General features: G+C 34.3%; 2 protein-coding genes and 1 long non-coding RNA gene across 9 annotated transcripts; 1 reads left to right on the top strand and 2 right to left on the bottom strand.

Annotated features, from left to right (window-relative positions):
* Nucleotides 1-9312: 9312 nt before the first annotated feature.
* Nucleotides 9313-10874, bottom strand: LOC140830382 (DUF724 domain-containing protein 1-like). Of its 4 annotated transcripts, none has more exons than XM_073193649.1 (4): nucleotides 10738-10874; nucleotides 10470-10604; nucleotides 10237-10389; nucleotides 9313-10157 (listed from the first exon to the last, which is right to left on the bottom strand). In XM_073193649.1, exons 1-4 carry the CDS (start codon nucleotides 10763-10765, stop codon nucleotides 9445-9447), a joined length of 1029 nt encoding a protein of 342 aa, XP_073049750.1. In that variant the 5' UTR covers nucleotides 10766-10874; the 3' UTR covers nucleotides 9313-9444. The 4 variants fall into 4 exon arrangements, with proteins under 4 accessions (XP_073049750.1, XP_073049752.1, XP_073049753.1 ...); XM_073193651.1 differs by having other exon boundaries at nucleotides 10237-10338; XM_073193652.1 differs by having other exon boundaries at nucleotides 10237-10335.
* LOC140830380 (uncharacterized) lies at nucleotides 10737-22434 on the bottom strand. 4 transcript variants are annotated; one of them, XM_073193646.1, is made up of 7 exons: nucleotides 21851-22433; nucleotides 20705-21124; nucleotides 19392-19988; nucleotides 12138-12246; nucleotides 11816-11961; nucleotides 11388-11484; nucleotides 10737-11294 (listed from the first exon to the last, which is right to left on the bottom strand). In XM_073193646.1, the coding sequence occupies exons 1-7, from the start codon at nucleotides 22322-22324 to the stop codon at nucleotides 10924-10926; spliced, it is 2214 nt and encodes a 737-aa protein (XP_073049747.1). In that variant the 5' UTR covers nucleotides 22325-22433; the 3' UTR covers nucleotides 10737-10923. The 4 variants fall into 4 exon arrangements, with proteins under 4 accessions (XP_073049747.1, XP_073049746.1, XP_073049749.1 ...); XM_073193645.1 differs by having other exon boundaries at nucleotides 11816-12075; nucleotides 21851-22432; XM_073193647.1 differs by having other exon boundaries at nucleotides 11142-11311; nucleotides 11816-12075; nucleotides 21851-22432.
* On the top strand, nucleotides 12261-18213 carry LOC140830383 (uncharacterized). Its single transcript, XR_012117609.1, has 2 exons — nucleotides 12261-15143; nucleotides 17148-18213. It is a non-coding gene; the product is annotated as an uncharacterized lncRNA (long non-coding RNA).
* Nucleotides 22435-22510: the final 76 nt, after the last annotated feature.

Here is a 22510-nt window from a genome sequence, read left to right as displayed (position 1 = left end):
GCAAGCGAATATAAGTGCCTGTCTGAAACTAAACTTTATCCGTAGGGAATCCTGTTAACCACAGTTACTAAATCACAAAGTGCTTTATATTATCTCAAGTATATGTTTGATATCTCTTAGTTCGAAGTTTAAAATTTGTTCCATCGACTTAAAGCACGTAGCTATAATAGATTTACCTTTTAACTTTTACAAATAGAAATAATTTGACTGTTCAACAATACATGGAACAAAAACAGATTAACATTCAATGCGGAAGACTTTGAACTTCGAAAGACAAAAACTTGTGTGAGACTGGTCTCACGGATCGAATTTGTGAGATTGGTCGTCATTCATGAAAAAGTATAATTTTTTATGCTAAGAGTATTACTTTTTATTGTGAATATAGATAGAATTGACTCGTTGGTATCCGTGAGACGGTCTCAAAGAGAAATATGGACGTGAGAAGCAGACAAAAAACAATTCATATCAAACAAAATTGTTTCCTCTATTTATGGGATGCGTCATACCACCATTTTGATGGTAAAATGCAAGTAAAAATACCAGAGGTCAACCAGAGATACAGATCCATCAACGACACGACATAGTGAGTATTTTCACATTCCAGACCCTAAACAACAATTAGATAAGAATTAAATATTCACTAGTAAAGCAGTTCACTATGATATTCAGATACCGTCCATTTCAACAGCTTCAACATGTGAAACAAAAGTGAGCTGCCAACAGAAAATCTGACGGGACTCGTTATGCACCAACGATCTGCACATTAGCTATCTTCGGGCGTCAATCAATCTCCAATTATGTTTTTTCCGCCTGCCTCGGTGATGTGTTTTCTGCAGGGAGTTCTCACCCACCCTCTCCAAATGGGAAGCATTATCTGGAGTAACAAGGAAAACATAGCATAACTATTGGTTCAATGAAGCCTCACATACAACCACCACCCCATTTGGAAACATGTTACTCCCCCCCTGTACCTAAAATCAAGATGTAATCAATAGCAAGTTGCAAATTTAAAACCATATGTCCAAAAAGATCTTTAGCTAATCACAATCCAGCACTATCCCCCAACTTCCTATAACTTAGGAAAAACAATGCAGATTGAAAATTCGATGACAAAACAAGAAAAGATAGTTCAGCAGTGTATCGATCGGTTCAAAGATGAAGATTTCGTATGCAATCTCGAAGATCAAAAATACAACACTCTGGTGTCCGAAGAGTAGGCTTGAGGCATAAGGCATGAATAAGTTTGAGACACATAGCTTAGCTTAGATATGAAGAATGCATAAAACTATGGTTGACTAGAATCTAACAATAAGAATATGTACAATAAACAAATCTCCCTCCACCAGCACCACCATCCCAATTCTTAAATGTCACAAAGATTTAGACAAGTGAAATAATGTAGCAATATACAGTTTCTCAAGTTGATTAAATTGTTGAATTAACTGATAAAAATACATGCGGACATCCAAAATATTTAAGAAAGATCAAACCCCTTTCACCCGGTAAATGCATAATCTACTTCCTCTACCGCTTGTTTCTCCACACACTATCAAAAGACCAACTTCCACTACCAACTAATATTTACTGTTTAATGCTAGAGTCCTGTAATTGCCATATTGAATGTCCGTGGGAGGAGAGGAGCCTGACAGCGGCCTTTTGACAGTCACCACATCAAACAACTCCCCAAAGCTTGACTCGTCAAATGGAAATGATTCTTTATAAAGAAAGAAGAAATTCTCTCTGCCCATTGGTTCGACCTGATCATTTAGTTTGCATCAAATGTTTCTGTTCCTCCCCATGTTCACTATCAAGTCTAGGAAACCATTAATTCATTCCAAGGGACTTCACTATATCATCCAATACTAGAATGCATACTTCTGAAGAAGCTGCAGGAATATATTGCACGAGAGATTCCACGTCACTGCGCGCCTTCGTCCTCTTGGCAGTAAGAACTTGATTCATGATTTGATATTGCTAAGGAATCTGAATCATGAGAAAAGTAACAAGAACCTCCATACCGGCATCCCTGCAAACACATCATAATCAGCCAAATTTCACACCCGGGAGAAATTGAGAAGTGATCAAGAGTTGGGTGGCAGTACTGATCATCTGGAGAAATATGGTAGGATACGAAATGCAATTTATTTAACTAACCAAACTTCTGATTCCGAGTTTCTCAATAAGCGATCTGAAATTAGAAATATAACTGTTGAATATCACACAACTATTTTAATTATTAGTTTCCGTAGGATCTTATTTATGTTTATATCTTTTCTTCGAATTTAAATTATATGTACATTAGAGATAAATCTTCAAACCAAAGTATACGTTTACTCTAACTCCTCATACCCAAATTTTTTTGTTTAAACTTCCTAAAACAATAAAAGTAACAAAAAGACTCTTATTTGTTAATTTTAATTTATTAATTTACTAGAACTAGAAATGATATTAGAGACTAATAAAATTATTTCAAACATACAAAATTAATATTACCGAGTTATTAAATGTTTGAGGAAGTGAATTTTCTCAAATAATATGGATCCAAACCAAGGTTCGATTATTTGCAAGGCTTATTCAAAAATTTGGAATATTTAACACAAAAAGAATATCTAAACAAGATTTAATATCACGAGCAAAGTGATTATCGGAATCCACAGGTCCATGACGTATTAACGAATAATTCTTGGCATAGTATCAACATTCCTTTAACATCCATGGAATTAGAGAAACTAAAAAGACGCTTAGTCATAAAATATAAAGAAAACATGTTATAAATGTAGAAATGACGCTTTTAGATCAGGGAAAAAAGGTAAAATAAATATATAAGTGAATAAAATATTATTAAATATATAAGAATATTTGAGTATATATTTTAGATCAATGGGTGAAAACAAAAACAAAAATGACAGAGTAAATATATTTATAGGACTTAAAATTCAGTATTTATTTCATTGATTTATTACATTAATTTCATTCCTCTAATGTCAAATATTTAGCAAATATAAATTTATTTGAAATTGTCTTTCTCGTTGAAATCGAGAAACATGACATTGTGAGATAAAAATTAAAAGAAAGAAAATTTGATATTTTTGTTGGTTTTAACTAATGAGGCATTTATTTTCGATACAAATACAGTAAATTATTACATATAAGGAATGCCACCGATAAAAATATTGTATAAACAGAAATTTAGTAGTAGTTGAGCGATGGCATGATTGGTAATTATATGAAAATTGTAACCAAGTAGCACGTAGATAGCAATACTATGAGATTAACGAGATAGACATAGATGATATGATTGTCACTCAGTCAATGCCAATGTGATTTTATTTGGCAAGATCGATCGAGCACGTGGAATGTTAATAGCCAGTGGATGTACGTAGTTTAACTGGATTGATATGATGTTAATGTCATATGGTTCGTTTTGGTCGGTTGGTGGAAGATTAATCCGATTGGCTTGTCATTATATTCGTCGATCAATGGATGATATATCTTGTATGACATGAAGCTGTTAGATTCTGGTCAGGTGGCCTTACATTTGGTATGAGTTATTGATATAAATGAGTTTTAAATCACTATATTCATTGGAATTATTAGCGACAATGATATTTACATATCATGTTGTTGTTATTATTATTATTATTGATTTCACAACGAAGTGTCATTGAATAATTATCAGATTTACTTGAGAACATAGCGATATGATTTGATAAATTACTTGTAGTTTTTCGTGTTTACTTCCAATTTGTCTAATTTATATATGTATATGTTTGATTATAAACATATTGGACATTCACTCACCTTTTAATGAGATTTGTTTTTCATATAAAATGATAGAAGTTGGTGAAGTTTTTGTATCACGACAGAAATAAAAATACGCAAGATGAAAATTAAAATATTTGATTAAAGTATCGTTTAACATTGATGGTACGTAAGATACACAACTTTTATTTTAGTTTATCGTATATTAACTAATTTTATTTCAAATCGAAGACTTGCAATGTACAACACATTTTTAATAACTAGTAGCAAAGCACTGGCGTTGCACGTGGATAACGAACTTAAATAATATTGATCCTAACTTTGCAATTGAATATAGACACTTAATTTTTCACAAATTATTCAATAATAAATATTATTTAATTGTTTATATATTATTTTAAACAACCATGGTTTAGTTTTTTCAATCATTTTCTTGTAGAATTTTCGACTCTTTCAGCAGCTTTTTCATCTTTTTATTTTATTTTTCATGTATCATTTTTCGATTAAATTCAACAATCATATCATCATATCTAATTTTCCTATTTATTTTTTGTCGTCAGATTTGATTTTAATGAATCTCTTTGATGGTTGCGTGTTTTTCCTATGGTCTTCTTATTTTGTTTATTTGAGTTGTTCACGCTTCAAGTCTAACTTCATTTTATGTTTTTTGTTTTTTTGAAGTCTCACTCGATTTCTCCACATATTATATTATATGTAGATTATATTTATTTTGCATTGGAAACATATTTAAGCATTTGAATTAATTGTTCATGAGAAATAATACACCTGAATTTTGAAGTATAATGAATCGAAAAAATTGGAATAAAATGGAGTGATTAAAATAAATATGATGTATATATTAATTTTAAAATTATTGATATAATTACTTGATATAATTAAAAATTAGAAGAAAATACATGAAAATGCAAGAGCAAATAATATATTAGAAAAAAATATCTCGAGTTAAGGGATGTAGATAGATATTTTATTAGAGAGAAAAAAAAATTCAAAATAGTTCATCATCGGAAAAGTCCAAAATATAATTTCATTTTCTTCCTTTAAAAAAAAATTTAATGAGACACTTCCTGATCTTTAGGTACAAATATTAATTCTTTCAAAAAAAGTTACTAAATATTTTTTTAATATTTAAGTCATAACATCATAAAAATATTATAAAATATGCATATATTCACATAATTCAAAAACTAATTTGAATATATATACACACACAAAATATATTTAATCATTAAAAAATAATATATAGTAAAACAATATTTTGAATAATATCAAATCTTAAAAAAATTAATCTATTATCACTATATTTTTAGTTTATTTTGCTACATTTATAATTCCAAGTAATAGTTAAAATTATCCTAAAAAATATAAAAACACTTTTAAAGTAGTGGCTAATATCAAATATTACAAAAAAACAATTAAGAATTAATAGAGAAAAATGACGAGATATTTCAAATTTTTTAGTTATAATTTAAAATTTATGATTCTGGGTTTGAAAATGATAAAAAATAAAATAAAATAATTTATTTTGTTTACTAAAACATTTTATCAATGAAAGTTTTCTTGAATAATTATTTTCCATTGTTTGACTTAATGTATTTAAGAAAAATGTCAAATTCAAACTTTATTATTTAGTTAAATTAATGTAATATTAGTTGATTCTTGATAAAAATAAATCTTGTATGATAGAGTGTTTGTCGTTTTACCAAAAATTATTAACTTGTGGTGACAATGCTTAAACATAAACTCAAATCTTTTAAAATTGTACATTAGTTCAGGTGTCACGTTTCGATTGTTCTATCCACTTTCGATTGTTCTATCCAGAATGAACAATTATTGTATCCCAACAATTGCATTATTTGCAATCAATAAGAATCGAATTCGTGACATTGGATCTCATACCAATTGTAGGACCAGATATTTGTCGCTTTACTAAAATTATAGCTGATAGTAATGGTGCAACTCAAATATTTTAAACGGCATAGTAGCTCAATCATCATGGTTCGATCGATGTATCCATCAAGGAAAATTATGCATCCAACAATCTCACTCTCAATAATTACACTCTTTGAAATCTATGATAATCGATATCATGACTTTGGCTTTGATATATACCAATTGTAGGATTATGCACTTGCCGCTTTACCAAAAGTCATAATCGATGGTAATGCTGCAATGTTAACTAAAATCTTTTAAAATCGTAAACCAGCTCAAATGTCACGTTTTGATTGTTATACCTAACATGAACAATTATTGAATCTAACAAATCCAAAATGAGTGTTATTTTACATGAGAAATAATTTCTCTAAATCAAATCTATTCTCACTAATCAAATAATTACATCGAACAAAAAGTAATTTTAATTGATAATAATAATTTAAACACAAATATTAATTGTTAGGGTGACAACCTTATGCCCACACCTATGCTCCATTAAGTTGTAATCATAGTAATAATGTATAATGAATTGATAAATATAACTTAGTTAACTTAGGTAAGAGAATAATATTATATAACAATTTTATTATTTTAAAATTTGAAAAATAGTTTTTTGTGTATATAAATTCATCATATATAATGAAAAATTAATTAATATGTAGAAAAGATGAAAAAATATTTTTTATGTATATAATTTCATATTTTCATTGCATACAATGAGAAATTAATTAATAGATTGAAAAGAACAAAAAGACAATAAATCAATATGTGTGTGTTTATATATATATATATATATATATATATATATATATATATATATATATATATATATATATATGATGATGATGATGATGATGATGATGATGATTTCGTAGTCAAATAATGCTAATACAATCATAATTTGTAATATGTTTAGAACGTAACTAAAAATTGGATAACAAAATATATAATAATAAGATATTTAATTTTAAAAACATTATTATGTAAAATATTATCATAACACATAATGAATCATAAGTGAAATCATTAAATTATTACGCAACTATTTGTTTAATTATTAGTTGTTGGAACATTTAATGTTCGTCATCTTGATTTTGATGTTAACAAAACTTGCTATTTTGTTTCTAATGATTTTACCTAAGTGTGCAGAAATTAGAACTGATCATGATTCGAACTGATCAGTTATCGAGCCAAAACTGAAGCTACGAGACGCAAACTGAAAGCGTCAATTGATCGCCCAAACTGAATCAGTTCAACTGATATATCAAAGACTAGTTCAACTGATTGTCCAACTGATAGGTGGTTCAGCAGAAGACTTTCAGAAGCTCGGCCAGCTGATGAAGAGCTTAATTCATGAAGAGCTCAGCTGACCAGTTCAACTGAAGCAGCGAAATCAGTTCAGCTGACGAGCCAACTGATTTCACCAAACTAGTTCAACTGACCAGTTCAAAACATTATTTAGGAATCAATCAGTTTGCAGAACACGACAAGCTTATCTAATTTGAATTCAGCTGTGCACAATGGTATAAAAAACAATTGTACGATCAATGTACAATAATGAATGTTGCAGCCGAGCTTAAAGCCAAGAACAAATTCAAACTGCAACGATCATATTTGATGAGTCTTGGTGTACGGTCACATTGCCTCTATAAATACAAGATCAATACCATCAACAAACAAGTGTGTGTGGAAATCAAGAGAGAAGGGCACACTCAACGCATATCATCTTATAAGAAGCAATCAGCCCAGATTTGAGGGAACACTTCAAAGTGTTATCAGCTTAGTTTAGAAGCACTTTTCCCTCAGTGTGAGAACACGTTCGTGCTGTATTCATAGATCATTTCTCACACACGCACACACAATCACTCACATACACACACAAAATAGAGCGTATTGGATAGCTGAGTGAGTCTTGCACAAAGACAATAAATTTGTGTTTGTAGTCTTTCATACATAGATGTTAACAAGTTTCGGCTGAAAGGTGTTGCCTTCAGTCTTGGATAGGAGTTCAGTTAGGCAGTAATGTAAGTCCTAAGCTGAGTGGATTTGTACAATGTATTGTATAAATCAAAGTCTCTAGTGGATCATACCCGAAAAGGTAGAAGAGGTGACGTAAGAGCAGTTGAAGTCTCTGAACTTCCATAAACATATCTTGTGTACTTAACTGTTTAACTATTGTTTTCAAACTGATTTGATCAGTTTTAACTGTTATCAATTCAGTTCTCACCATAACTGAACTGATATACGCAAGAAATGATCCTCCTTATATCAGTAAACCAGTTTAAACAAATTTAAAGCTTTAAACCGATTAGTTTTCTTAACAAATGATTATTTAGAGTATTTTTCGTTTGGTTTAAAACCAAACTCGGTCTAATTCATCGATGTTTACATTCTTAGAACACGAGCTATTACAGCTTATTGAGAGTATTGTGTTTGAAGCACCATTGAAGGTGCCTAAAACCGATCCATCATTAGTTAAATCAATTTATTGGAATTTGTCATTATATAGTATTTCTTATCATCTACATAAAAATAGCAAGAGTTTCATAAATTTTGTTATATTAACTATTAAAATTAATTTAAATACATAAAAAAATTCTTAAGTTTTTTTGAAAAAATTTATTTTATAATAATCTTAATATACTTGTAATTTTTTAAGAAAGTTGGAAACATATAATAGTGTTGAAAAGTTCACAAAATTTATTAGTTATATCTGAAATATTAAACATTTTATTACAAATTTTCGACTTTTAGTCTTTATTATCATCTGTATCAAGAGTTTCACAAATTTATAAGTATTAACTAGCAAAAATAATTTAAATTAAATATATTCAAATTATAAAATTCATAAAAAATAATAATATAATGTGTTTATAATGATATGAAAAAACTAAAAAAAGAGTTGCAGAGCTCTCAAATTTTATTAGTTATATTTTAAAAATTAAAGCGGCTTACATCTATACATGGCACCATGTTTTCTACCTTGCGTAATGAGAGGTACAAGTAACAAAACTACAATTAAAAAATAATTTATTAAAAATTAATCTGAGAAAATTATTGCAAAATCATAATCTCGGAATAATTCAATTAATATTTTACGTTAAAAAAGTATTCTTACCGATAATCTTTAGCATATTTAAATATCTACGTCAAATATGATGCTTCTTAATTCATATTTAAAAATCAATTAATATTTTACGTTACAAAAATATTCTTAAACATAATCTTTAGCATATTTCAATATCTACATCATGTGTGATGCTTCTTAATTCATATTTAAAAATCTACTTGTTATAAAAAGTTATGTATTTATATGTAAAATAAAAAAAATATATAAATATTAAATATTCATTAACAACCATGTAAATATCCTCTCATTTTAGTAGTAATAAAGAAAAATCATTGGTAAATTGATAAATTCAATATACATTAACGACCAAAGTAATTTAAGATGAATAATGAATTAAAAAAAAAACCATAAAAAATATTAATTAAATTTACTAACTTAAATGAGGATATTAAAAAATTTTACAATTAAAAATCATATATTTATATTGAATGTTAGATTAGATTAGATTAATAAAAACACGAGTAGATAAATAGAAGTCCCTGCACATACTTTCATCACTAAATGGGCAAGCACAAAAACATAGTCCGCCCAATATTTCAGTTTCCGATTTACAAAACAAAAACTACACCAAAAGCTTCTATTCATTCACCAAATGACTATTACAGAGAAGCAGCCAAATTTAGAAACTCGAGTTCCATAATCTTTATGTCCTCTTCAACTTTTTGCATCTTAGACTGCAAAGGCGCAATTATGCTTTCCTCCTTTTCTTGGACAGATGCTGCCACTGAAAGCTTTTCTTGCAACATTAATATCTGCCTCCTCATCTCATCTATCTCTTCATCGATCTTTTTTTTTTCAAGATTGTGATGGCTAATTTGGGAACCAATTCCCTTAGCTTCTTCTCTAAGTTCTTCTTGCTTGTGTTTCACCTCGAGCATTTGACCTACACAGTCTTCCACAACCTTAACATCAAACCCATACTTTTCTAATTCTTCTAGTGTTTCCAAAATTTCATCCGTAATGCTTTTAGGATCGTTAATTTGCAAGCTGGAAGCCTTTTCCACCACCCTGGAAAAGGTTACCATATAACCAATAGCCAAGCCTTCCCGTGAACTCTCTTTCAAGTGTATCAAAGGCCGGAAATGTGGCCTCTGTGGTATTCGTTGCAAGACGTCCATGGAATTGATTGTTTTCCAAAGATCAACATTTTTTGCAAAAGGTAAGTCTTCCTGCTCACTTGGTACTGTTGCACATGTATCATCACATGCACGAGGTTGGACACCACTTTTCTTTTGCTTCTCACTGCAATCTATAGACACTGCATTATCATTTTTTTCCACACATTCCTCCACAGGACTTACAGGCAACACTCCTGAATAGAACTAAGCATCATCAGCCAAAGAATAAACTGGGTAGAAAGTGGAGGGGCGGCAAAATATCCATTAGCTTACCCGAGTACTTGATAGTTGCTGGAGTCTGCATCACTTCAATCCACTTTGAAAGTGGCTCATCTAACTCATCAAAAGGTACTTCATCAACATTCTCGAGTGCTACTGTCAAACAGTTCAATTCTATTGTTTTACCCAGGGATTGATCAATTGAATCTGCTAACAAATGCATTGCATTGGTGAAAAGCAGACACCAGCGACTGACAGCAAATAAGGTTCTTTGTGAACAGGCATACCTGAGTCCTTGACGATTGGAGTCCGCATTTCTTCAATCCACTTTGAAAGCGGCTCATCTAACTCATGGCAAGGCACTTCATCAATGGTCTCGAGTGTTTCTGTCAGAGAGTTTGATTCTATTGTTTTTCCTACAACTAATTGATTGAATTACAGATTAGTCAATTGATCTACTAATGATTCGCCCCATAAAACTGAGAATTAATTGCATGGGTGAAAAACAGAAAGCATCGACCGGCAGCGAACTTAGTTATTTCTACACAGGCATACCCGAGTCCTTCCTGGTTGGAGTCTGCATCACTTCAATCCACTTCGAAAGTTGCTCATCTGAAACATTGCAAGGTATTTCATCAATGACTTTCTCAAGTGCTCCTGTCAAACAGTTCGCTTCTATTGTTTTCCCTATGAATTAATCAATTCAATCTACTATGAAAATGACATAAAACTCTCAGAAAATCACTTGCATGGGTTAAAAACAGAAACTGTCCACTGGCAGCAAATTAAATTATTTGCGTACAGACACGCGAAGAGATGGTAAAGCAACCAAGAACCACAAATAGAACACTTGCCTTCAACTCTTGGTCTCCCCCCTCTTTTTGAAGGACTTTTTGCCAGCTTCATTGATTCTTTCATAGCTTGTTCATTATGCACTCCGGACAAAGTTCTCTTTGTGCTTTTGTTACTATTTTTGGGGTCAGACCCATCAACCAGCTCGTCATTGGGCTCATTGAATGCCAAGTCGTTATCAGTCATCACAACTTCGTTATGTAAATCACCATCTTTTCTACAAATGTAACTTGATGAAACACTTCCATTTTTAGCATTTCCTAGAAAAAGACCAATTCTATAAGAGCAGAATTTTGCCATATTTTTCTAAATGGGACTGGGAGGAAGACAAGAACAAGTGAAGAATAATATACCAGTCAACAGAACATGAGGATTGTTGATCAGCTCCTTCCGTGGCCTTCCCCTCTTTCTTTTCTGACTGAAGTCTCCAGTTTCTGTTTGTATACTATTCTACATATAGCATAGCAACAGTAATTGGCACAATTATGCTTAGGAAAGATCAGTGGAGGGACTGTTCAAGAAATGACACGGTTTTTGTCTTAGATTTGTTTTTTTTCTAGTGTCTCAATCCCAGTAGCGCTGAAGGTAAAAAAGAGCAAAAGGATCGCGGGAATTTGCCCCCATACATAATACTCATTTTTTTCTCATTGAACTTGGTAGCATGCTCTGATATTTTATTGGGCGAGTGGGTTACAAAGGTATAAATTCCGACAAAACCAGAAGACCCTGATTATTAGCATGAAAATCATACATTTAAATGCAATTCTAGTCATTAATTTACCTGCGTGTCTTCTATTGCTGAAACAATTGAATGCTGAATCTGGTCGCTTCTAGGTCTCCAAATCTTCTTGCTGCTGGAACGATAACCGCCTCTCTTGCCTCTTGATATTCCTAATCCAGAGCTGTTACTTTCTGCACATGGCAGACCTATGATGATAGGCAATTCAGTTTCTTTTTCCGCACGCTTGTTTAGGGCATTTTCTGCATCATTTCCTACTGCATCTTGCTCCATTCCAGTAAAATTGATTCCCAGACTTCTAACTGAGAGAAATTATAAAAATGAATGCATAGAACAATAAAATTATTGACCAAACAACACATACCTCCACAATCAGGCTCTGAACTTTCATGCAGTAATGTTGGTGTTCTGCTCTTCTCCGAAATTCCGGAAGTGGAATAATCCTTTCCAAAAAGATTTTGTGGCTTTCTCAGCTGCATGCAACAGTTATCAACACCAACATCAACCCTTACAGTTATCATACCAAAAGCAACGAAAATAGGCTTAGAGCATAAACTAATTCATCTTCATCTTCATCAACTATATCTTTTTTTTGATACAAATCTAAACTTTTTTAAAATATCAAGTTGGATTACAAAGGATAGTACCTTAGAACTAGAATACAAATAGGGAAGAAAAGAAAAACGCTAAGCTTAAATCAGCAGCATACAAACTTCCAATCCCTAACCACGTCTGCAATAAGTAAATGTTTAAACTCCGGCAGCAGTGTTGTCCAAGTAGCGACCCTGAATTTGATCTTTGCCCATACGTCGTCCAAAGACTCTGCCGAATCCGCAAAAATTCTACTGTTCCTCTCTAACCAAAGCAACCAAAAGATCCCGTGAACAACCAAATACCAGAATCTATTGTCCCTTCTGCCGTTTGTGAAAGAAGTCTCCATGATAAATAAGTCCCTGGCCTCTCGTGGAAAGATACATTCGAAACGAAGCTCGTGCATTACTCTTGTCCAAAACTCCAAATAGCTCGTGAAAAAGAGCAATGCAACAGAAGATGGTCCTGGTTCTCTTCATGTTTCCGGCATAGAGTACACCATTGCGGGCATAATGCGCAAGTGGACCACCTTTTTTGCAATAAATCGTTTGATGGGAGCTTCCCCAACCCCACTATCCATGAGAGGACTTGAACCTTGTACGGGATCGGTATTTTCCACATATTGTAGTGGTAAGGAAATATAGGGAAAGCTGTTTCCGGAAAAAAAGAAGAGTAGAAAGAACGAACTGGAAAAAACCCCGATGGATCCCCCAACCACACTCTAGCATCACTCGTACCCCTCTCCAACCTAACCGTGCCCAATATCCCTAAAAGATCACTGAATTCTTCTCATTCTACCTCATTTAAGGCTCTCCTGAAACGCACATCCCAATGAAAATTATTATTATTCACTCCAAGATCAGTTACATCTAAGAAGCTCGTGATCTATTTATTTATTGATGTTGAGATAAGAAAAAGAGAAGGAAAACGATCTTTGAACGACAAAACACCGCCCCCCCCCCAAATATCTTCCCAAAATCGAATAATATTCCCCCCTTTTAGAACCGCCGTAATCAGTAGATGAAAAGTCGAGTAAGACCGAGAAATAAACTTCCAGAGACTTTTAAAGGTCGTGTTCCTCGCCAACCTCGCGTACCAGCCGTTGTCTTGTAATCCATAAATACTCTTGATAACCCTTTTCCACAAAGAATCTTTTTCCACCGAGCATCTCCACGACCACTTCCCGATAAATGCTTTGTTCGTCAAGCAAATATTCCCCAACCCCAGTCCCCCTTGTCCTTTGACTTACAAACTTTTTTCCACCCAACTACATGGCAATGAGTCTCGCCATCTGCTCTGTCCCACAAGAAATCCCTCATCAGTTTTTCCATCTTTTTCGCCACTCTAATTGGCACTCTGAAGAGAGACGTGTAGTAAGTCAGCATCGCACCTAACACTGCCTTAAAAGTAAGACGACCTCCCCTTGAGAGAAAAGACTTCTTCCAACTTGCTAGTTTCTTCGTCATTTTTGATAATACGGGCTCCCAAAATTCAGCAGACTTAGGGTCACCACCCAACGGAGCCCCAAGGTACTTGATAGGCCAATTTCCTCTTGTGCACCCAATTACTCGTGCCATACCCTCAACTTCCTCTTCCAAAATATTTAATCCCAAGACAACACTTTTTTCCAAATTGATTTTCAACCCCAATTTAAGAGCGAAGATGTTGAGAATTTCCAAAAGTGCCATTAGATGTCTTTCTGTCTGGACAAAAAACGTTTCGTCTGCGAGTTGGATATGCGATATTTCGATTTTGTCTATCCCCACTACCAATCCTCTTATTTCATTCACTGTCTTGGCCCTATCAACCAACCGACCCAAACCATCAATCACGAGGTTAAAGAGGAAAGGGGATAGTGGATCCCCTTGTCGAATGCATCTCTCCCCCTTGAATTTTCCTCGTGTCGAATGCCTCGCGCCTAGGCAGAGGTGCGTGCTTTAAGTGCGCTTGTTTCAAGTGCTGCATCTGTGCACGCTTAAAAGTGCTGCGCTTGGGTTACGTGCGCTTGGCTGGGCCTGTCGCCTAGGCGAACACTTTTAATAACTATGATCAGTTCAGTTTTACTTGTATAAATCGATATATTCGGTTGGTCAAACAGTTTTACTTGTATAAATCGATATATTTGATTGGTCAAACAAAGTTCGGTAGGTTCGGTTATGACCGAATGTTCGGCCCTAATTGATGATCATACACATGTTACATAGGTATATCTTCTTAATGACAAATCTAAACCAAAAAAATTCAACGCCTTCCGTAAAATTATTCAAATCCAATTCACATCAATATCCAAATTCTTAGAACCAATAATGATAGTAAATATATCAAAATCATTTCAGGCATGAATATTTCTTGGACAATGGGATTCTCTACCAAGGCTCATGTGTCGACACTCCACAACAAAACGGTGTATTCGAAAGGAAAAAATAGTAGATCCATCATTTGTTGAAAGTAGTACGTGCTCCTAGGTTTACAATGAATATTCCAAAAAAGATGAAGCTTGTTGCTCTTAGAATACCCTTCTTCTACACGGTGTTGGTTTGGACACAGGTGTTCCTATGTCTGATTCTAGTCAAGTCAGCCCTCAAATAAGTGAAACTCACGATCCCGATCAAGCACAAGTATTGGAAAGAATGAGATATTCAAAAAGAAAGAATTCTCAAGTAAATAAAGAAGTTGTGAACCCCATAATTATTTAAGGCGGAGTTGTGAAGTTACGAACCCCATAATTATTTTCAGGTGCAAATGTGTCATGGAGGCTAAGGTGCAAGGTGAGGCATGCGTCATATCGAAGAAAGTTGGAATTCACATATTCAAATTGAAGTGAATTTTACGAAAATATTACATAAACAAGAATATATTTTCAAAAAATATTAAACAATAATGTTAATATAAAATTTATGGAAAAACATTAACTATCTAAATCATCAAATCCGAAATCCCGCTAGATGAAGATTTGAATTGGTCTTGGAATTCAAAACGCAGAACGTAGAAAAAAACGAGAAGAGAATGGCTGCTTAGTTACTCTAATATATTCAAGTGCGGTGAAAATAAAAGTTAGAAAGACAATTCAAAAACATCAGCGTTGTAAAGCATTGTGGTACTAGGTTATTGGGCCCAATTGGCCATGGGTATTTGTTTTAAAATTGAATCGAAAAATTGGCCCAGGCTTTTGAGACTTTAATATCGAACAACATCACGCCTAAGACGCAACATGTGCCCCATCAAAAGTCGGGCGTAAATACAAAGGACTCTCACACGCATGGCAGCAACTGGCTACGCCCAGTGCCTAGGTGTAGCTAGGCGCACGGTTGTAATTCTTACCTGCAGGAAAGAAGATGACCGATAGTAGAATCCTCAAGCAAGGTATCTTTCTTGATCTCGACATGCCAATAGCAGTAAGGAAGGGTGTTCGATCTTGTATCCAACATCTCATTTCCAACGTTAGCTCTTATTATAATCGATTCCCCGCATTTTGTGCTTTCACCACAAAATTTTCTAGTGAAATAGTTCTCAAATCTATCATGGATGCATTAGTTATTCCTGAGTAAAGAGTTGTTTTCGAGGAGATGCATGCTTTAAAACAAAATAAAACTTGGAAGTTATTGAAGTTACCACAAGAGAGGAGTGTTTTTGGTTGCAAATGAGTTTTAATAATCAAGTACAAGGCTAATGGTTCAATTGAAAGGCACAAAACACGTCTAGTTGCCGAAGGTTTTTTTTACATATAAGAAACGATATTTTATTAATAATTTAAAAGATGTTAATTTTTTTTATAGGAAACTAAACTTTATTAATGATTTAATAATAAGTGTTACAACAGTGGACTAGAAGTTCACTGTCCTAATAAAGCACAATAAGTTGACTAGTGATCCACTATAAACAAAAACTATATAAGATCGTTGCCCTATCAATGATACACATAAGTCTAATCTCTCCACACATCTAAGATTGACTCACTCTTAAATTCTTCATGAGTACCAATCCACGTAGCAATTTTGATCTTTATCCCAGCACTCGACTATGTTGTCTTCCGTATTTTCAAATTTTTTCGATTTCTCTCTAGCCACATTGACCAACATATGCCATGAACCACCACTTGCCAAAAAATTCTTCCCATGTTGCCACGTAGCCGTCCCAGATCCATAGCGAATAATCTTTAGTTGACTTCTGCACCACCCAAACCAAATCCAATTCTTTCAAAGCTCTAGCCCACAAGCCGTTCATGAATGCACAATGAATGAGCATACGATCATGTGTTTCTATATCATTCCGACACAACACACACCAATTTGGGGACATAGCAATTGAGGGTCACTTCTTTTGCATCATCTCCGAGGTCGGCAACTTATCCAGAATCACTGTCCACGAGAATACCTTGATCTTGGTGGAACTGGAACCTTCCAAATAACATAAAAATATGAAAAAACAAGAAAGCTAATTTCGGGAAAAAATGAAGCAAAGCAAGTTTTGCTGAGATAAGAGCAGAAGGATCCCTACTCCACGCTTGGATATCATCTACCCCATCAATCAACTTTATCCTATCTAACTCACCTAATAACTCAGTCAACTCTAATAACTCCTCATCTCTTACAACCCTTCGAATATGAAGATCCCATGTATGGAAAGACGACGAATTGTCAAAGTGAATAAAATATGATATAGGCATATTATGAACCGCAGAAAGCTGAAAAGATCTTTAAAGGAAGAAGCACGCCATCATCTGACTTCCCAAAACCTAGCCTTGTTACCTCCTCTAACTTTATCCTCACTAATTGTCGAAAAGTTGGGTAAGATCGGGAAATAAACTTCCATGGGCATCTGAATGTCACATTTCTTGCTAAACCCGCATCCCAACCATTCTCTTGTAACCCGTATTTACTCACTATTTGTTAAACACTATCACAGAGGAAAGGTAACCATTCTTGTAGTGTATGTTGATATCATCATTGTCACTAGAGATAATAGCAAAAAGGAGGAAATCAATATAATAATGGTACAAGAATTTGAATTAAAAGATTTTGGAACGTCAAGGTATTTTCTAGGAATGGATATTGGAAAGAACAAAAAGAGTATTCTAGCCACTCAAAGCGAATACACTTTAGATCCCTTGGAGGAAACAGGTGTGTTGGGATGTAAGGTAAGTAAAACACCAGTTAGAGAAATAAGGAAAAAAATGTTTGACAACATTTGACATAGAACCTATTGGTAAAGGAAGCTATCAACGCTTTGTTGGGAAACTCGTGTATCTTTCACATACCTGCCAGACATTGCCTTTGCAGTGAACTTAGTCAACACACGCACACACAATGTCGATGTCATCTAAATGCAGTGTATAGAATCATGAGATGCTTAAAACATACCCTTTCGGAAGGTTTATTTTTGCAAAGACTAATTATCGAGGACTAAGTGCATACGACGATGTAGATTGGGCTGGATTTATCAATGATAAAAAACTCAATTTTGGGTATTTTATGTAGGTATAGGGCAAATTAGTGATGTCGGTGCAGCAAAAAAGAATATGTGGTTGCAAATAGTACTAAAGGAGAATATACAGCTATGGCTAATGGAGTGTGAACTCATCTAGATAAAAAGAGTGATAAAAAAACTTCAAATTTCAGTTTGACGGTTCTATGTTACTTTACCAGTATTCTAAAAAGCGGTAAACGGTAGGCGGGCGGTTACCTACCGCCTAGCGCCTAGGCGACTATGCGGGGCCTAGGTGGTCGTCTAGGCGGTTTTTTTAAAAGTTTAAATTCATTAAGTGGTTCATGAGTATTATGTTTGCTTATGAAATATATATTATTATAAAATTTAAAATTGTAATAAATATATATTAATAAATTTTTATATATGAATCAACCACATCACTTTACTACTTTACTACAACCGTTGTACAATGAAAATTAAATTTGTTCCACATTTTTTCCAACATAATATATTGATATTAAACCTAATCATCTAACTCTTCTAGTTCATCTCCATATTTTTCCAATACTTCTTCTGTATCGGATTCAAACTCTAAATCCATGGCTTCTTCTTCCTCTTCATCCGATACAAATTCTTCTTCGTGAAGTTCTCTCATCTTCAACATTTGTCTCAACATCTTCATCTCCACCATCAACAATCCATCCTTGTGTCATAGTTGCTTCACTAGAAAGTAGAACATCCACTCCTTTTTCTTCTTGTTGATGATCTTGGCATTGAATTGAACATAAACTAAATTGTTCAACCTTCCGGTATCTAGTCTATTTCTTTTCTTAGTATGGATCTACATTAAAAAAAATATTAATATTGAATACATATATAAAAATATATACTATAATTAGGAATATCATAATTTGTTTTTTTTTTTAAGTGTAAACCGCCTAAGCAGATTTTTAATTGTAAAATCGCCTAGACGGCTTTCGCGCCAGCCTAGAAGTTTCGACTAGCCTAAAATCGGGACGGTTTTGAACCGTCCAGCGCCTAGGCGCCGCCTAGGCGGGGATTTTTAGAACACTGTACTTTACTATGATAATAAATTAGATATCAGTATAGCCCACAAAACTATTCATCATGACGGGACTACAAAAGTAAAAGTTGAATCGTCATTTCATTAAAAGAGAAGGTGGATGAAGACAGCATAACTATTGAATATGTTCCCAAATCTCACCAACTAGTTGATCTCCTTACAAAAGAACAATTTGAACAAGCTCGTGAGTTTCTTGTTGACAAGCTTGGGCTAATCCGTGTCTATACCCAAGTTTGAGGGGAGTGGAGAATATTCAGATTTTGTCTTTCTTGTACAATATTGTATAGAATGAATCATGGATACTTGATAGAATAAAATCAGTTAGAATGATTTAAAAGAATAATTTATTAAGGTAGGCTAGTTTTTTTCCCTTTATTTGTTATTCTCAAATTACTACAAAATTGTGTCCTAGTTCGTCGATGAATATATAGAAATCCTTTCTTCTCTCTTTAGTTTATATCAGCCACAACGTAAGTAACAAAAAATCTGCAAAGAGGTTTGAAATACAATTATTACCTCCCTCTGGGGAATATTTTCGGAGGACTGATCCATTGTACTCTGTTGTGTTGTAAAGACGGTAATATCATTCCCAGAACTGCATAAAAATTCTTCAGCGGATCTATCAGATGCAACCTGTCCGCACCCTTCGGGTACATTTCCTTCCTTGAGCTTCTTTACAGGCCGTGAGAGCACTCTATGCACCTCAGACAAATGCCATCTTCGTTTCGAACGTAATTTAGCAGGATGTGAAGATTTTTTATTGGTAAAAACTAAAGGCTCTATCTGATTCTCACTCAAGTCCAATAAACAGGGAGTTTTCTGATCAGAGTGTACTTTATTTCCTGGATTGCTAGCTGCAACTGCCAATATGTTGCCACTAGCATTTTGACAAGACTGGTGTGGAAGCTTTTCAAGTGAAGATTTCTCATTACTACCAATTAACGGCTCTATCTTATTCTCACTCAAATTCAATAAACAGTGTGTTCTCTTAACACAATCGTTGTTCCCCAAACCGCTCAGCAGAACTGCCTCTGCGTTGGCACCAGTATTTTCTGATGCATGGGGTGAAAGTTTTTCATCTTCTGAAGATCGGAGAGGAAAATCCTCACATAACTGCCAAAAATAAAAATTTTAACAATCGTCAGCTGTGTGACCATACTGCACGATAAGAACAGAACTCTCCAGCTAGAAAAGCTAAAATAAAACTAGGACATGGGTCCTGGAAATAGAACAATTTGACAACCAGGAAAATAAAACGCAGCTCCATATGACACCAGGAAACATAATAAATACACATATTGGAGAAATCGTGATGCACAATTATTGTACCAAGACTGCTACACAGAAAAACATACAAGTAATGTCTACTTCTCATGTAGCCTAAGTGGTATAAATTGTCATATTTAAGAAATTAGTAATAAATGATATTTAGCATGGAATTAGCATGGAAAGTTTGATAAAACAAAAAAGAGCAATCCATCTAAATAAACTAATAGCTGATCTGTTTGTTTGATGCTTCTCCATTGTTAACATGATGATAACAATTACATTACAAACATGCCTCACAATTCACCCATCTCTGGGAGGAAACAAAAATATAACTAAATCAACCAGTTACCAATTCAGGTTCTTCTTTAACAAAGTACAACTTGCCTTGTGCCACATGCACATCAGACCTACCAACGAAAAAAATTAGTTTCTAAATTAAAAGCAGGATTCAACTTCGAAGATCATAAAATATTAGGGAATGCGTATATCCATAATCTTATACAACAAAACACCACTTTTAAAAAAATTAAGGATTGGTATTGTAAAAGACTTGGAAAAACCTGGGAAGAAGAAGTGAACCATTTGCTCTCTTTCCAATCCATATGAGGTCTTAATTCTGACTGGTGGAATTCCTTCTCTTCGTTTTTTTGCTTGAAAAAGACAACATATGTACAATCCTCAAGCACTTTCGTGATCACGCCATTCCACCAGCCAAAATTAAAGAAGCAGTCAACTTTTTCCAACAAAACATAACTTTTATCCTTGAGGAAAGGAGGGCAAGGTCTGACATGGAGATAGTCAACTGTTGCTTTAAGAAACTGATCTTCATTACTAATATTTGAACTATGGTACTCAACCAAATAAGTTCCATTTGTCAATACTGTATCTATAGTGGAGGGAAACCATGCGCCCAGAAAATCTTCCACGTCAAATGACACTTCTACCTTCCTCCCAACTTCAAACATCAAACCTGTTATACCCTTCCAAAAGTTCACGAGAACCAGGGAAACGAAAAATAAGTGATGACATCATAGAGAGGCATCTAACTTATCGTGTTAATGAGGCTTCTATCAAAATTAAAGCACTCCAAGCACAAAGACTAATTTGACTTTACAATACAATCATCATAGATGTCATGAAGATGGAGTGCACAGAGTCACTACATGAGACACATTAAATATAGAGTAAGGACTTAAAAACAAGTCTTGAGCTTAGACACTGAATCCAAATTGCTAGTGAAGCAAGAGTCAGACATATGATACTGTCAACAAATTAAGAAGGCAAAGCTCAAGGTGGCATGCCATAAATCCAGCCTAATAAAGTGAACACGGCAATTATCCATATGGTGGTATGATGACTCTTAGCTTATGTCACCCCTTTGGGTGCTCTGGCACTCAACAATCGCAGGACTTATGATTCAGAAGAAGAGTCCAACTCAAATAACTAGCACCAATAAAAAATTCCAGCAACAAAATGCACTCATAGTAGAAGAAAATTCACGAAATCAATTATTCGGAAATAGAAACATAGGCATTCGCAATGCATGCGGATCTCGAAGCAAGTGAATAACTTAACACATTAAATCGCAGATTACGATGCATAGGGACGCACGAAAATATAACAGGGGAAAAAAAAAAGAAACGCCGAAAACCATTTATTTACACGGAGACTGAACAACATTTGCATGGCTTTCTAAGGAAAAATACCTGCTTTTCGGGTCTGAACCAACTTCCGTCACACCAATCCCAGTGGACCCTAAGTTCAGAGAGCCCGAACTCGAGCTCGTCCGGCGGGTTCTGAAACGTCACAATGAACCTTCCTCCTTCCAGAACTCGCGCGATGATACCAGTCCACCAACCATCTTTATAGAACGCATCGACGGAGTCATTTAGTCCAAAACCCTCGAAATCCTCCTGTGGTGGCGGAGCGGGTCTGACGAACGAGACATCCACGCTTTCCCTTAAACGGTCAGACCCATCTTCACTGGCCAAGAGATTGTGGTATTCCACGTGGATTTTTTTGAAACTCTTTCTACCGTTTTTTCTCTTGGGGAGCGGAGTAGAGGGAACCACAGTGGCTACAAAAAAGACCCCCTTGAAGCCTTCTTCGTCGGTCTTGACCTCAACTAAGGAGCCCAATGGGAAGAGCTCTTGCTGTTGCTCTACCGCAGCACCGCCCATGTTTAGCCTGGAGGGCTTAATCGTCCATAGCGAGTGTGCCTTTCCTTTCTTTAGGGTTTCTGGAAGTTTCCATTTCGTTTTCCACTTTTCCTTATATTATTATTATTATTATAAAATCGAAGCATTAAATAATGGCTCGTTCATTATCCAAGACGGCAGTACTCAGGCTTCCCAACCAAAACTTGG

This window comes from Primulina eburnea, chromosome 4, assembly GCF_022965805.1.
Source record: "Primulina eburnea isolate SZY01 chromosome 4, ASM2296580v1, whole genome shotgun sequence".
Classification (NCBI taxonomy): Eukaryota; Viridiplantae; Streptophyta; class Magnoliopsida; order Lamiales; family Gesneriaceae; genus Primulina; species Primulina eburnea.
The sequence above is the reverse complement of the archived record's forward strand: the minus strand, read 5'-3'. Positions and strand labels throughout refer to the sequence as shown.

Excerpts from the sequence above, each read along its gene's own strand:
- LOC140830380 (XM_073193645.1), bottom strand. The coding sequence starts at position 22,324 with ATGGGCGGTGCTGCGGTAGAGCAACAGCAAGAGCTCTTCCCATTGGGC. Across the intron at positions 19,989-20,704 it reads GGTTCACTTCTTCTTCCCAG|TTATGTGAGGATTTTCCTCT; the intron begins GTTTTTCCAAGT and ends TATTTTTGGCAG. Across the intron at positions 11,485-11,815 it reads CAGCAATAGAAGACACGCAG|AATAGTATACAAACAGAAAC; the intron begins GTAAATTAATGA and ends TGCTATATGTAG.
- LOC140830382 (XM_073193649.1), bottom strand. The coding sequence starts at position 10,765 with ATGCAGACTCCAACCAGGAAGGACTCGG. Across the intron at positions 10,605-10,737 it reads TCCAACCAGGAAGGACTCGG|TTGTAGGAAAAACAATAGAA; the intron begins GTATGCCTGTGT and ends TCAATCAATTAG. Across the intron at positions 10,158-10,236 it reads AGCAACTATCAAGTACTCGG|GAGTGTTGCCTGTAAGTCCT; the intron begins GTAAGCTAATGG and ends AGTTCTATTCAG.